Source organism: Physcomitrium patens, chromosome 8 (genome assembly GCF_059467195.1).
Source record: "Physcomitrium patens ecotype Gransden chromosome 8, ASM5946719v1, whole genome shotgun sequence".
Classification (NCBI taxonomy): domain Eukaryota; kingdom Viridiplantae; phylum Streptophyta; class Bryopsida; order Funariales; family Funariaceae; genus Physcomitrium; species Physcomitrium patens.
This window is the reverse complement of record NC_143417.1, coordinates 4,549,293-4,564,899: the sequence shown is the minus strand read 5'-3', so window position 1 is coordinate 4,564,899 and position 15,607 is coordinate 4,549,293. Positions and strand designations below refer to the sequence as shown.

At 34.0% G+C, this 15,607-nt stretch overlaps 1 protein-coding gene and 1 long non-coding RNA gene across 3 annotated transcripts; both read left to right on the top strand.

Annotated features, from left to right (window-relative positions):
* Positions 1-5,175: 5,175 nt before the first annotated feature.
* LOC112286131 (protease Do-like 9) lies at positions 5,176-11,430 on the top strand. 2 transcript variants are annotated; one of them, XM_024527754.3, is made up of 19 exons: positions 5,176-5,588; positions 6,623-6,838; positions 6,991-7,044; positions 7,262-7,335; positions 7,520-7,583; positions 7,854-7,898; positions 8,070-8,177; positions 8,319-8,396; positions 8,545-8,611; positions 8,730-8,788; positions 8,950-9,049; positions 9,206-9,288; positions 9,489-9,545; positions 9,682-9,785; positions 9,918-10,091; positions 10,264-10,372; positions 10,500-10,550; positions 10,677-10,737; positions 10,892-11,430. In XM_024527754.3, exons 1-19 carry the CDS (start codon positions 5,436-5,438, stop codon positions 11,089-11,091), a joined length of 1,857 nt encoding a protein of 618 aa, XP_024383522.1. In that variant the 5' UTR covers positions 5,176-5,435; the 3' UTR covers positions 11,092-11,430. The 2 variants fall into 2 exon arrangements, with proteins under 2 accessions (XP_024383522.1, XP_090108507.1); XM_090252381.1 differs by having other exon boundaries at positions 5,243-5,588; positions 7,536-7,583.
* Positions 11,431-13,100: 1,670 nt separating this feature from the next.
* On the top strand, positions 13,101-14,051 carry LOC141045682 (uncharacterized). Its single transcript, XR_012217997.2, has 2 exons — positions 13,101-13,563; positions 13,722-14,051. It is a non-coding gene; the product is annotated as an uncharacterized LOC141045682 (long non-coding RNA).
* The last annotated feature ends 1,556 nt before the right edge of the window (positions 14,052-15,607 follow it).

The following is a 15,607-nucleotide window of genomic DNA, read 5'->3' as shown; positions in this document are numbered from 1 at the left end:
TCTTACAAAAAATGGACTAATCATCTTTTTAGGAATTTTATTTAATATTAGAGGTTGTGAATTATCTTCTTCTAATTTGATTTATGATTTGTTTTGAATTTTCTATAGAAGGAAAAATAATAGATGCTACTCTCAACGATAGTGAGATTTGATTTGCAACTATTGTCAATTGTGACAAGCTTATTAATACTTTTAGGATAGAAAATTCACATATCTCTAATATCAACCATAGAAGTAGTATCTCAATGGCTATTAAAGGATGTCAAAAATGAAATTCAAAATCTATACTAAGAAATTGTGAAATTTAGAGAAGCAAGTAGATTAAGTTCAAAACTAAATCTAAAAAGTCTTACTATTATAAGTATGAAGAAAGTAGAAATAAATATGCTTAAGAATTTTGATAGAACAAGATCAAAGTTTTGAGGATTTCTACAACAAATAAAGATTTATCTAAGGTTGCATCTTTCTTAATATCCTAATAGATTTACTCAAGTTGAATTAATAGCTATATTTTTTTTTGAAGATTTCTCTCTCTTAGTTTGGACCTTTGATGAAAAATAATTTACAACTATTCTATAATTTAAATTTATTTTTGAAAGTCTTTACGGCCACATTTGAAAAAAAATAATCAAAAAAAGGTAGCAGAGATTAAAATTATATCTTTATAACAAAGATCATATTAAGCAATCATAAATGTTACTAAATTCTAAAATCTTGCTTGCAATGTGGATTAAAATGACAAGGCCCTCATTAATCAATTTTGATATAGATTAAAAGATAACGTCAAAGATTTATTGTTGACAATGCCAAGAGCAAACTCATTAGAAAAATTTATTGCTCAAGTCATTACATGTGATAATTGACTCTTTGAAAAATAAAAAGAATAAAGATTTGGTTAGAGAGATATAAGTTAAGTCATGGTGATAGCTTCTAAATCTACGAAAGCTTATTCATCAAGACCAAAACCTTTGCAATTTGATACAATATGTTTCAAATTTCTTACTAAGAAAAAAATGATTCAACTCTATTAAGAAGAATAATATTTATATTATAGGAAACCAAAGCACATTGTTCAATAATGTCTAAAAAAGCAACACAACTACAAAATAAGGAACATAGTTGTTAAAAAGGATAATGTGTTGAAAATTCAATTTTTCTAGCTATAATAGGAATTATTGTTGTATTTTGTGAAGTTTGCTTGAAAATACACCAAATATCTAATTATAGAAGATAAATTGGAACTTATAATAAAAAGATCCTATCAATTCTAATAAATTTATAAATAAATTTTAATTAAATCATAACAATATTATTCAATTTTTAATTAAATTCCAAAATATTTTTTAAAATTTATCAAAAAAATATAAAGAAATAATAAATTAATCTAAAATATATATATATATATATATAATAAAAAAATCTTTAAAAATATCAAAGAAATCTTAAAGAAAAATTAAAAATTAAAATTTTAATTAAAATTTAATCAAATCTTAATATAATCTTCAATAAAATTTAGATCATATCCTAATTAAATTCTAAATCCTAATCCTAAACCAAATTCTAATGAAATCCTAACTAAATCCGAATCAAATCTTAAATCTTAAATAAAGTCTTAGCAAATTCCATAGTAGATTGAAACATCAACAATTAATGATTGAACAGTTGATATTGCCTCAAAATTTGCATACTTTTCAATAGCTTAGTTGAAAAAAAGTACAAAAAGAAATGTAAGATAATCCATTTAGGTATTGGGCAGCCTTCTTCTTTAACCTTGATGCTGAGTTACTAGTACAAATATCTCCTTTTCAAACCATTGATTATTCTAAAATTCACATACATATTGCAATCAAGTGTGCTATCTATAAAAACAATTTTTACTTCAATTTAATTAGTAAATTGCTAAAGATCTTAAAAAATCTTATTGATCCTCAAATTCAAATTTTTAAGATCTTAATCTATTTGAACTTCAATAATCTTCAATATAACTATTTAATTCAATTCAAATTTGTAGTCAATATTTAGTACAATTATACTCTTAAATCTATAAATTTTTATTTATAGATCTATTACAAAACTCAAGACATTGCTCAAAATATCAACCGTATTTTATTTTACAAAAATTAGAGTTATACAAAACAACCCTAACTTTACAAAGCTCTTATAAAGTCATTATAAACTCAAATCCTTCAAAATTAATGCTTAAAGAAGCCAAATTTAATCTATTTTCAAATCCTATTCTTTTATTTGCTAAAAAGCTTCTAAAAATGGTATGAATATTAGATTTTATATTTTGGAATTTGATTTTGAATCTAATTGGCAATCAATTCTTATTTTCTTGAGGTAATTTTTGCTAAAATCAACTTTTAACTCCTTCTATTGAATAAAAAAATATATTTTAAATCAGGTATGGAAATTTTGAATATAATTTCATATTTTTTAGACTCGTGAATATATCAATATTTTTTAGACTCGTGAATATATCAATATTTTTTAATATCTAATGAATGATGTCTTTTATAAGTTTCTTGATGATTTTATTGTCTATTATCTAAATGACATCTTAATATATTCTAAAAAGATAAAAAGAACATGAATTTTATATTTATTATATTTTATAGAAATTAAGAGATATAAAATTATATGCCAGGATAAAAAAGTGTATATTTCACTTTACTTAAGTTGATTTCTTAAGATATATCATTTTAAATGATGGCCTTATGATGGATCATAAAAAAATATTGACTATTATAGATTGAAAAATTCCAAAAACAATCAAAGATATACAATATTTTATGAGATTTACAAATTAATATTATATCTTCATCAAAAAAAATTCTTAAGTTGAAACTCTTCTTACATGTTTGACATGTAAAGACAAACTTGAGTAGAATAAAGAAGTTGAAGCATCTTTTAAAGCTTTAAAAATAAAATTTATTTTTGTACCAATCTTATATTGTATCAAATTCTTAAAAAAAGATTTTTTGTAAAAATAGATGCATCAAACTTTGTCATGGATGTTTTTTTGTTACAAATGAGAGTAAATGACAAGCTCCATCTAGTAGCTTTTTACTCTAAAAAATTTTCAATAGTCAAAATTAACTACAAGATCTATAATAAAGAACTTTTTTAAATCATAGATTCATTTTAAGAATAGCATCATTATCTAGAAGGTGCTTCTAGGCTAGTCATCATATATACAAATAAAAAAAACCTTAAATATATCATATTGATATGTATTTTGAATCACTGCCAAAAAAATAAATATATTTGTTTATTGCAAGAAAGAACTATAATTCATTATGGATGATGAGGTACGGTTATTTTGTTGCAATATCAAGACTATTTGAGTTTATGATAAATTAAAAAAATTATAGATTTAGACCTTTTTCTATTTGCAAACAAATTAATCTAGTTGCTTATCAATTATACCTATTGGAATCAATGAATATCTATTTTGTATTCCAAATATCTCTTTTTGAACCATATAAGACAATGAACATATTGAAAAGAAGGTAAGTACTACCTCTTCTTATAGAAATAGATAATAATAAAGAATTTAAGGTGGAAGAAGCCTTAGACTTAAGGTAGCACCAAAATAAATTGAAATATCTTGTTCATTGGTATAAATGTGATATTATTAAATGCACATGAAAATCAAAAAAAATCTTACAAATCTAGTAAAGAGGATTGAGGCTTTTCATTAACAACATCCATCAAAATTAAGATGAAGAATAACAAAACTTTGTTATAAAAGAAATAAGATCTAGGAAAGATAATATTCTACCTTTTATCTTTATTTGTAGCTTCTATATAGTTGTAGTACTAAAGAGGTGGAGAACCAATAACTAGTAGATTCTATTTAAGAACTATTTTTTTATTGTCTTAGCGGATGAGATATTGCAATTATCACAACCTTCAAGATGACATAATCAAGATAAAGATCTTCAAGATTAATTCTATAATATTTTTTAGAAAAACTTCTTAGAAGCTTCATAGATACAGTTTTGACTTTATACATATCTATAATTGATTAACAAATTAGAAACTTAGTCAATAAATTAGCTATATATCACATGTATTAGTAGCTTATGGAATAAGCTAATTATATCGCATTCAAATAAAAAAAACTTACCTTGCAAGTTAAAACATGTATTTAACAAAGTCAATACATGTTGGAGGTTCTATAAAACATTACCACATAGCTCTTAGTTAGATTATATATATGGAGACAAGAGTGAAGCTTTTTTTATTCTTGTCAATACCTTTCTAGTTCTTAGTCTTGTTTCAAGACTTTTTAGTCTTCTTGTTTTTGGCAATAGCCATTTTAGTTTAATATTATATCATCTTTGGGTGATTATCTAGTCTTTTTGAATAATAAACTAATGTCTTGATCTTTATATAAGAATATAAAAGAATATTTATAGTTTAAAAGAAACAACTTAAGAAGAAATATTTCTTTGCCAAATTTACCTTCTAAATTTAACAAGATATCTTAATTTTGTTTAGTATTGTTTTAGGATCTATAATACATTATTCATATACATAAAGCCTGAAGTGAGGTGCAAATGAAGAAAACAAGGTTGCCCTTTGCACTTGTAAATAGAAGCTTGAGCAAAAGAGATATTTGGGCCCAAAGGACTAGTTGCCCTTTACACTCATGGATAATGATGGTCTATCTCATCCATATTGAGCCATATTTATGAGTACACCACAAAGAGGTAGAATAACATTGGACTAAATTAATCATCACATGGTTTGGAGGTGGGACTTTAACAAAATTGGAATATATATATATATATATATATATATACACATCTAAAGATTCATTCTAAAAATCTAAGAAAATTACACAAACAATGTTTAAAACAAATATTTCTCAACCACTTGCATCACAATACAGATGCAAGAGAATTCAACACTTTACATTGTTGTTATCCTTTCCTCAACTCGGTCTCCAGGGTATACTAAAAAGGACCTCAAATGGGTGCAACATGTACAAACATGCAATTTCTCACGCCAACCTTTCTTTGAGGTATTTTTTTTTCTGTATTGATTGCTTTATTTATTCATTCATTCATTCAGTTGCTGTTGACCTTGTTGGAAGACACAAATCCAACCTCCCCCTCGGCTGGAGTGAGAATGCGTTTTGGGTTTGGAACCTTATCCACACGGACCCTCTTCATTGTTGTTGTCTCCCTCCTCTGAAGGGGCTTTGGGTACCCACCCCCGAAAGGCGTCACTTTTGGCTGCTATCCTCCCCGCTAGGTGCCGTCTTGAATCGCAGGCTGTGCTTGGGGTGAGGTTTCGCCAAGTGGGTCGGAAATGTGGGTGGGTGCGGGGGAGTATTGAACGAGCAGGGAATAGGGGAAACGCCATCGCTGGTGCAAACAAGCAGCAGCAGCTGGAAAAAAACAAAGGAGTGAAGGGCGAGGAGAATGGAGTTGTTGGTGGGGAGCGCCGCCACTGCAGCAGGAGCAGCAACAAGACTCACCCTCGCAGACCACCACCCTCACAGGATCAGCTCCTCTCCCTGCGCCGTTTCCCTCGAGGCTCGCTCATTGCGGGACTTGACGCTCAATTCCAGCTCTGTGAGTGTGCTCTCCCACTGATCTCTTTGTTATTGTTGTTGTAGTAGCTCTAGTTCAGCTCTCCTTGCGAATGTTGGCCAACGATTCCTTGGGAAAAAGAAGGGAGTTGCTGTCCAATTTTTCTGACTTCATTGTTGCTGCATTTGGTCAGAAAACCATTGCACATTGCTCTCACTCTCTCGGGGTCCCTGCATTCAAAGTGTGTGTTCCGCCAGTTGCACTTTCGCCATCCCCTGCCGACGCTTGGTTCTGAATTCTATTTAGGTTTCTGCATAGATGACTCGCTCTGAAAATGGTTGTGAGAGTCTCGATGATAAGTATTGCAGAAGAAGGAGAAGCTCTCTTCTGTAGACAGTGATGGGACAGCGGCACAAGTCCAGAGTTACCTGGACTGTGGAGGAGGACCTTAATCCTGACATGGCTTTTACCTGTATTAATTCATGAGAGGACTGCGATTTCTGTTCAATTCATGGCACGGCTAAGTTTCCTCTAGGATTTACTTGGCTATTTCTCTGGCTTCTCTTATGGCAAAGGAATTTCTCGAACCATTTTGAGTTTTTATTGGGAAGGGTAATGGTCCTGACTAAGTCACGACAATTCCAAAATCTAATTGCAGAATTGGGTTCAGTGCTTATCCATTCATGTGGATAGAATGATTGGAATTGCTAGGTTGCTGAAAATGTCTAATTTCTACGTCCGTGTGCTGGTTTTTAACCTGGTTTTCGAAAGCGAGTTGAGTTCTGGACTGGAGGAGTGTGGTTATTTTTATTTTTTTTCATTGGTCATTTTTATTTTATTTATTTATTTATTTATGTTATCACTGTAGGGTTGTTAGTGTGTTTTAAAGAGTATGCTAAAGGATGGAATCAAATTCAGTTACCACTGGAGCTTAGGAACTTTCCTCATGACAAGTTCAATCTTAATCGTGTGAGTTTGAAACTGCAGAACGGTGGTTTTATTGAGAGTTGCTAAAATTCTTTGGATTGATGGACACAGTAGGTTAACCTTATCTTTTGTTTTTGCATATACAACAGGAGAAACCATGGAAACCGAAGCACATAAACTTGCAAAAGTTTAAAAGATGTTCAAAGATAAGCTGCCTGAAACACGAAGAACAGCAAAATAGCAAGCGCAAGGAACGAGAGAAAAAGCATGACCGTAATGGATTCGAGGCCCCTCTCAGCGGAGGCTTCAACGGCAGCATGGAGGATTCTGGTTTCCAAATGCCGGATGCTGATTGGCTTTACAAGGTCAGTTTTATGCCAATCCAATTGCTGCTACCCATTATCAGTTCATGTATACAGCACTCTGATCCGCCTGCTCTTTGCCCGTGAACTTCAAGCGGCCTGAGCTGCTAAAAAAACTGAGGGTTATCGATTTTTGAGTCGTTTTTTGGTTGCAGCTTGATGACGTTGACGAGGGCCCTGATGCCCCATTTCTAGATGCCGTTGTAAAGGTGCGTGCTTCCATCTGCTTTAATTAGCCAATCTACTTGCTCATTCTCTCTTCTTCTTCTTCTTCTTCTTCTGTGTGAAAGTTCCGAATTTCCTCAGTTTTTATGTGATTGAAATTAAGTGGTTGCTGTTTCTGCTCCTCTTGAACTCCACGGTTTCATGTCATAGTTTTTATTTGTTTGTCCATTTAGTGGGGGCTGAGCTGTGTCTCCGTTTCAGGTTTATTGCACACATACGGATCCTAACTTCTCTCTACCATGGCAAAAGCGACGACAATACTCTTCTACAGGCAGGCAAGCTTAGCTCATCATTCTGTTACTTTGGAGTAGATTTTTGCCTTCGTGTAAGAGAGAGCAATTCTGAAATTTTGGATTTGATCAGGTAGGCAATTGATCATTACTTAGTCCGAAACCCTGCAATAACTTGAATTGCTCTGTTTATCACACCTGTTCATTGTTGATGTTCCACATTGTGCAGCGGGTTTATGATACAGGGCCGAAGATTATTGACAAACGCCCACTGTGTTGAACATCACACGCAGGTGAGTGGTGGCTTCCTTATGATGTAGTCTGGCAGTTAAGGATGTAATTTTGTGAGCTTCAAGTAACCTTTGCTAGTGTAGAATAGCTGTGGAGATTTAGTGAGCTCTATTGCCAGCTTGAATCTGAACTGAATTAGCAGTATTACTCGTATTTTGGACAACTATCTATCGCCTCCTCGGACCTTTCATATAAACAGTGTATCAAAGGTATAGGTTAATATTGTCGAAGTCTGATTGCTGTCACTGTTCTGACCTTTCTTTCTACAACAGGTGAAGGTGAAAAGACGAGGTGACGACACAAAATTCGTGGCAACGGTAACAATTTTTCTATAAACCATTCGCTCATCGATATATATATATATATATATATATTTTTTTTCTGTGCTGTACAAGCGATTTCACTTGGAAGTTTACATAATTGAATTATTTTGGCTCGTTTTCTCTCCATTTTTGTTAGCCGCTAATTTTTGAGTCTGTGAATTTCAGGTCTTAGCAATAGGACCAGAATGTGACATAGCATTGCTTGCAGTTGACGACGAAGAGTTTTGGAAAGGGGTCGAACCACTGAAGTTTGGAAGTCTCCCTCGTCTACAGGTTGTTGCAGTGCCTGTTTATATGCTCAATCTAATGCACATCCTTTCTTCAACGTTTTTTGAAGCGTAAAGGTCACAATTGAGAAGAGTTTAGTTGCTGCTATTCGTTGCAGCGTATTGACTAATGCTGACGTCTATGCAGGATGCTGTCACTGTTGTTGGGTACCCAATTGGTGGAGAATCTATATCTGTTACAAGCGGTGTTGTCTCACGTATCGAGGTATGAATCGCTAATAGTAGAATCTTCTACTGAGTTCTTGGTGTCTGTACCTCGTTTGTAGCGCTTACAGTGCCTCTTTTGCAGTTGTCATTATTATTATTGTTGTTATTGTGTGAGCCTTATTCTGATAATGGTTCAACGGAAATAGGTAACTTCATATGTACATGGAGCATCAGAGCTTCTCGGAGTTCAGATAGACGCAGCTATCAATGCAGGTACTATACACTGTCAAGTAATCGGAGATCCTCTAAAATGTTGATAAATCTCTCAGTCTACAGTTCAGTGTGGTATCTTTGTTTTCCTGAGATGATTTTCGTTTCCTTCCAAGTGCAGGTAACAGTGGTGGCCCTGTTTTCCACGAGAATGGCGAGTGTGTTGGTATTGCATTTCAGGTCTGTCCCAAATGTCCACAACGCTATTGTGATCTAAATAGGTTTGAATTAATCTGTTGCAGTCGTCCCCAGCTGGTTGTACTTAAGCGAATTGAACCTTCAGTACGAGTACTTTTTGCAAGCTCGTTATGAAGCTAACTTTTTGAAGCTGGTTGGTGCAGTCTTTGAAAGGAGCCGATGCCGAGAATATTGGTTACGTCATACCGACTACTGTCATCCACCACTTCTTGAGTGACTATGACACCAACGGGAAATACACAGGTTCACTTTATACTCAAAACGATTTGCTACACTGATTTTTAGCACTGGAATGAGTTGAAGAATGAAGTAGTTTCCCTTGGATCGATGCAACTACGATGCCCTCTTGTGATTTTAATTAGTCTCTTGACCTTTCTGTTTCGTTTACTATTATCCCAGGTTTCCCTTCCATGGGAGTTTTGTGGCAAAAACTTGAGAATCCGGCATTGAGAGCTTTCCTCAAAATGAAACCAGACCAGAAGGTCAGTTTTGTTAAATCATTTTTTTCATCTTGTTTTTTTCTATACTTTCAGTGCGTGCTTTTCATCGGTCGTTGTAACTTTTGACCTTCTTTGGCCATGCGAATAAGAGCCATGTTAATTATCTCGGTCTGTCTTGCTCTAGTTTGTTCTGTTAGTCTCGTTTAGAATTGAAAAACCCACAACACTGGAATTGTGAGCAGGGTGTGTTGGTAAGAAGAGTTGAGCCAACGTCTCCAGCCTTTCAAGCCATCAAAGAGGTGTGCTGCTTGGAGTAAATTTTATCTTGTTGGCATGTCCGTTTTTTCGTAAGTGGTACGTTCAATTTTCTTAAGCTAAGCGTTGTGAATCTGAAGGTGTACAATAACAGTTTTTTTCCATTTTACTCAAACGTAGGGCGACGTACTCTTGAGTTTCGACAACATCCCAGTGGCTAATGAAGGCACTGTTCCATTCCGGGCAGGCGAAAGAATTTCCTTCGGCTTCTTGATCAGCCAAAAGTAAGCAACCATCTCAAGCTCCCTGCAAGTGTATTCAAAACACCTATCACCCTGTTTTCTCTACATATGAATGGTTTGATTCTCCCCTCTCCAGAATTACTGAGACTAACGAATGTACGCTACATGAAACAGATTTTCTGGTGACACTGCTAAGTGCAAAATGCTACGTGATGGAGAAGTCATCGAGATCGAAACGACTCTCAAGGCCCCAGTTCATTTGGTTCCGGTGCACATCGAGGGGAAGCTACCATCATACTTGATTGTAGCAGGGCTTGTGTTTACTCCTGTGTGCAACCCCTACTTGGAGTACGAAGCTCTCTAAACCCTAATCTTCGCAATCAGTTAACTTCCTACCAGCTCTGTTATCGCAGACTATGTATTTCTTCCCACGCTTTAGTGCGAAAAAGTTGAGTTCTAATTTGCGGATTCCAGTTTGAGTGATTCTAAGTCGTGAATGAATCGTGCGGATATGTGACAGATCTGAATATGGACAAGACTTTGAGTATGATGCCCCGGTCAAGATATTGGAAAAGTCACGGCATGGAATGGCAGAGTTCGATGACGAACAGCTCGTTGTAGTTTCCCAGGTACAGAAAAACGATGCTCGCTTTGTCTCCACCTCGATCAACGAATTACCCCTTTGTTATGCGGTACTTCCATCACCTCGTACAATGGAGTGACTGTCCACCAACTCTGTGGGTTGTGAATGCACAGGTTCTAGCCAACGACGTCAACATTGGTTATGAAGAGATTGCTAATACTTTGGTACATCTCCCTTACTCTTCACCAATGGGATGGATTCTATCAATGTATTGAGCACAAATCTTGACTGGCTTTTTTTTCTCACTTACTGGATGTTCACGAGTGTTTCGGATTCTTAACTTGTTCCAGGTGAAGACATTCAATGGAGTCAAGATACGCAATCTGAGACACCTTGCAGATCTCATTGACAGTAAGTAGTTTGCTTCTTTGATTCTACTCCCTTTTCTTCAAATGAAGCTGTGATTGTAGCACTTGCGAGTAACCATACACACATACACACATACTTACACACACACAGATAAACTGATCGATATGAACTGGGATGGTTGGTGGGTCATTCACAGCCTGTACAGATGATTTCATGAGATTCGAGCTGGATTACTGCTCCTTGGTGGTGCTGGAAACCAAAGTAGCTCGTAGTGTCACGCCCAAAATCCTCGAAGACAATTGTGTGCCAACTGATCGGTCCCAGGACCTCATAACTAGCGCTGCTCTGCCACTTCAGAAGGAGGAAGAGGATGCCACTGCCAACGGTGGATTGTAACAATCTGCCACATAGGAACCCATATTGCAAAATAGGTATAGAACCACCATTCAAAATCCTCTAACAAAGTAGACACAAAAGTAGAGCATTTGTTGGGGGGGGGGGGGGGGGGGGGGGGTTTACTCCGTCTGTCTACTACTTATGAGCCTGAATTCGGTTCCAAAACCCCTTCTTCTCCGTTCCTGTGGGTGCATAATTTTAAGGGCAGATTGTCCTCATTCTTGCTCATTCTGGTACAAGTCTGATGGTATTGATCCCAAAGGTGACTTACTTACTTACTTACTTACTTACTTACTCACTTGCTTACTTAGCAAACACAATTACTGAAGAAAATTTGCACTTCCTGTGTCCTCATTCTAAAGCATCTGTAACAGTGTTTGTTGTTGTTGCTTGTTCTTGCATGATTGCAATCTGAGGAAGCTGGTGGTACTGATCCAAACTTCTTTTTTTATGCTCATTTTATGTTTATTTGTCAGTAGGTGTGTGTCAGTGGGCTGAGTTGCCTTCTTACGTGACTTAGAAAATGGTTAGAAACTCTACCTTCTCAACCCAACTGGACTGTTTTGATGTCGTTTTCATTGGGAATTTGGGTGGTTTTCTTACTTTTGAGGTTGTGTTCTCGTCTTGTAAGGCTAAACTTGTATTTCGTATGCTTCATGTGCATGACATTTTTATTTTGTATGCTTAGTGGTTTTTACAATTAAGATTTTGGTATTAAAAAAACGAAATTGACTTTTTTTTTCTTTTTTTTCTTTTTTCTTTTTGTTTATGTATGTTAAGAACGAAAGAGTGTTGATCAAATTAATTGAATGACTATGAATGTTTAATATGATACACAAGTGGAGTATTTTTTAAATGTGAATATTTATCTCTTTTTATTGATTATACCGTATGTTTTGTAAATTTTTGTGCATATTTGAAATGGCTTATTATTTTCTGAACAATCTTATTTGTATTTGTTACTAGAAGTTTCTTTGTGTGAGATTTTCTAAGGTAAGTCATTAGTGTTTGTAGCTTTCCAAGCAAAGTTGTTCATATGGTTAATTTTTCAAGTATCAGCATATTTCAGCTTTCACTACATCTGTCTACATATACTAGTCAATTCATATTTTGTGATTGAGTTTTATATTTAGAATATTAAAATGTCAGATGATATTATAAAGTTGTTAAACTTTTGTGAATAAACAATTTAAAAGTAACTTTTAAAATCAATGTACCATAAACTTGAATATTCAATAGTATAAATGTGTTTAATAATGTAAAGAGACATATAAGTACGACATGTGAAAATTCATGTATTTATATGTAATCATCATTAAATTACATAATGTAATTTATTTTACTTTTCATTATTATCATCAATACTTTCTATTTAAATAAACCACTGTAAACTGCTGTCTGTGAGAAGCAATAGGACTTCTAGCAAAATCAAAAACCGAGTAGTTCACTAATTAGTCCTTCTTTTAGATATTTCTTAGCCAGCGCCCAATTTCTAAAGCGCTTGAACTTCGCACCTTTGAAACCCTCCACCTGCAATCTGCACTCATCCCATGATTGACAGATTCTACGACAAATACCAATTCAAACCGCGTAGAACCTATCTAACCCTACCACATTAGAGAAAAGGCCACAAGCTCAACGAAGCATAGATTCAAAGGGAGCATACCTCACAATTTTACTTCTCAATGGAAGCTGGAGTAAGTATTCTGTTAATCCCACAATCACAGAGATGTTCGAGACAATTCAATGAATCGCCAACACAATTAACCATAGTCATAGCAAACACATTTCCCACTAAAGTATAGTCAACACAAAGATCATTATCGAAACGAACGAACTCTGAATGAAGAAATCAAAGAAAGATTCTTAATATGGACATCTCGTCGATTTCTTGCTGCTTATTCGTTAAAGTCGCTTTAATTTGAACTTGGCTGGGCAGAGCAGCGATCATGCGTAACGAGGGTGCATAAAGAGGTTGACGACCTGTAGTTCCACACTCACATTCTCTGGACGTGGATCAGCTGCCGCTCGATGACGGAACGGTGACTTTTTGATCGGGTTGCTTAGCTTACAGAAACGTCCTACCGTTTTCTATCTCAGCCAATGTTCCCCCTCGGCTGTGATGTCTTGATTGGCTGTAGAGACATGTAGTGACGATGGTTATCACCTGCAGCTGGGTGACAGAATGGTGACTTCGCGATCAGACCTGTTGGCGAAAGAGAGTCGCCTCTATTTGGACAGATCGCCCCTGTATCGACGTCTCTCTTAGCCAAACAGTCTCGTCGCTTAGGGCCAGAATATCCAACGTCCGCTATAGAATGGCCTGAGAACTGTGGCGCAGATAGAAAGTATTCGAAAGGTTACAAGCTCAACAATGGCACGTACATCAAGCCGGTCAATGGCACCTTCGTCACAGCCTCTGGATGTGGATCACCTGCGGCTTTGTGGCGGATCTATGTTGAAGTTAATGAGGTGTCTTCCATCTTGCTCCGTTATGTTAGACATAGCAGATTGCGCTTTGAGGTTTCTAGCAATGTGTAGATTCTGACAATGTGGTTTCTGACAATGTGTGGTGTTTTCATTGGTATCCTGGACATCCGCTCGGCGACGCTCTACCGACATCACTGCAGTAGAATGATGGAGACGTGCCCACTTTGCCCTAGTTCCGCGTTCTTCCTCTTGGTTTACTGAATTCCACATCACTATAGTAATCGTTTTTACCAGAGAAATTTGCCTCTAGGCTCTCCACTTGTAACTTGCTGTTCTATGGGTGCAAGGTAATATTGTACTCCTGTAGTCGCTGATAGATGTCTCGCAAGCAATTCACTTGTTTGTTTACATAGACCAGGTTACTATGCAACCCTTCGAGCTGTGTATACAGCATTGTCATCACTTTCTCTCAGGATTGAATAGTTTCCACATTCTTCCGAACCAGTGGTTGAAGAGCCTGTTAAGCTTCTTATTCGTGCTTCATTTCTTGAATAGATTTGAAGCGTAGTGACTCCAGTTGGACATGTTGATTTCACATTTGAGCTTTATATGTGTACAAATGTTTATTTGCTATTTGGAGTACAACCTTTTAAGTACTACTTTAGAGCATTTTGTAAGATTTACAGTGGATTAGCAATTAAACACTTCTAATCATAGATAGATGTGTTAAATATGTGTTATAGGTTTGAGCTTGATTAAATAGTTAAAATTTAAGATTAATGAAACCCAAGTAGAGTATGGTTTTAAAAATTGGAATATGGTTTTAAAAATTGGAGTTTGGAGGGCCAATAAAGATTTCTAAGACTTTTAATAATTTATAAGTTTGATTGGGATTAAATTTAGTACACTAATAGAAAGTTTGATTTATAACAATTAAGCAAAATTTGATACAAATTAGATGGTAAAAACAAGAGTTATTGACATTGAAAAATTGACATTAAGGTTGAAGAAGGAGACCAACCAACATCCAAATATATTGTGAGGTTTATCTCCTATTTGGTAAGTTTTTCTTCTTTACTTTTGCTATGTTTTTATTTTTTATTTTTATTTTTAATTAAGAAACTAATATGTATAAATGTTGAGTCAAGAACAACAATCAATTTATAAGGTATCAAGTTTTTAATTTTCTTTACGATTTGCTTAAGGTTTGGTTATACTTACTTAGGATTTGATGAGGATTTTATTAGGATTTTATTAGGATTTTATTAGAATTTAGGATTTAGAATTTAATAAAGATTGGATTATGATTTTTTAAAGATTTATTAAAGAATAATTAAGATTTTGTTAAGATTTAATTAAAATTTAATTAAAATTTAATTAAAATATATTAAAGATTATTTAATATTTATGTGGAATAATTAGCACATAATAAGATATAATTGTGATTTTTTAAAGATTAATAGGATGTACATAGGATAATTGGAAGCTTATTTAAATTGTTCAAGATTGCTAAAGGATGTTTCTAAATATATTATATATTTTTTTGGGTTGTAAATCAAACTTCTAGATAAGATCAAATCCTTCCACAATCACATGCAGATAGCATTTTTAAGTTAGTTTTTATATACCATGACAATATTAACTAAAAAACTCATGAAAGTATAAAAGAAGAAGGTAGAATTGTATCTAGATTATAGTGATTAGCCAACATCTCTTATAAAATTGATTGAGATGGACTAAAATAAAAACATGGTATTGTTAGAAAATTAAAATAATTGCTTGAAATATATATATATATATATATATATATATATATGAATAAAATAAATAAATATAACCAAATAATTAGAATTCTAATATATATAGATTTTTAATTATTTCATTAGCCATTAAAAATCTATAGATCTTACATATTTATATATATACTAGTTTATTCATATATATACTAGAATAATTATACTTTAAACTAGTAAGATCTATAGATTTTTAATGGCTAATGAAATAGCTTCTTCTTTGTTTCTAAGTTTTTTACCTATATTATAGCATATAAGTATCTTTTAAACTAGTTGCATTAAAACCAAGTTGA

Bases quoted from the DNA above. Each gene is read 5' to 3' on its own strand.
- LOC112286131 (XM_024527754.3), top strand. From the start codon at position 5,436: ATGGAGTTGTTGGTGGGGAGCGCCGCCACTGCAGCAGGAGCAGCAACA. The intron at 8,612-8,729 runs GTACTATACACT...TTCCAAGTGCAG, and splicing joins AGACGCAGCTATCAATGCAG to GTAACAGTGGTGGCCCTGTT. The intron at 10,373-10,499 runs GTACAGAAAAAC...GTGAATGCACAG, and splicing joins AGCTCGTTGTAGTTTCCCAG to GTTCTAGCCAACGACGTCAA.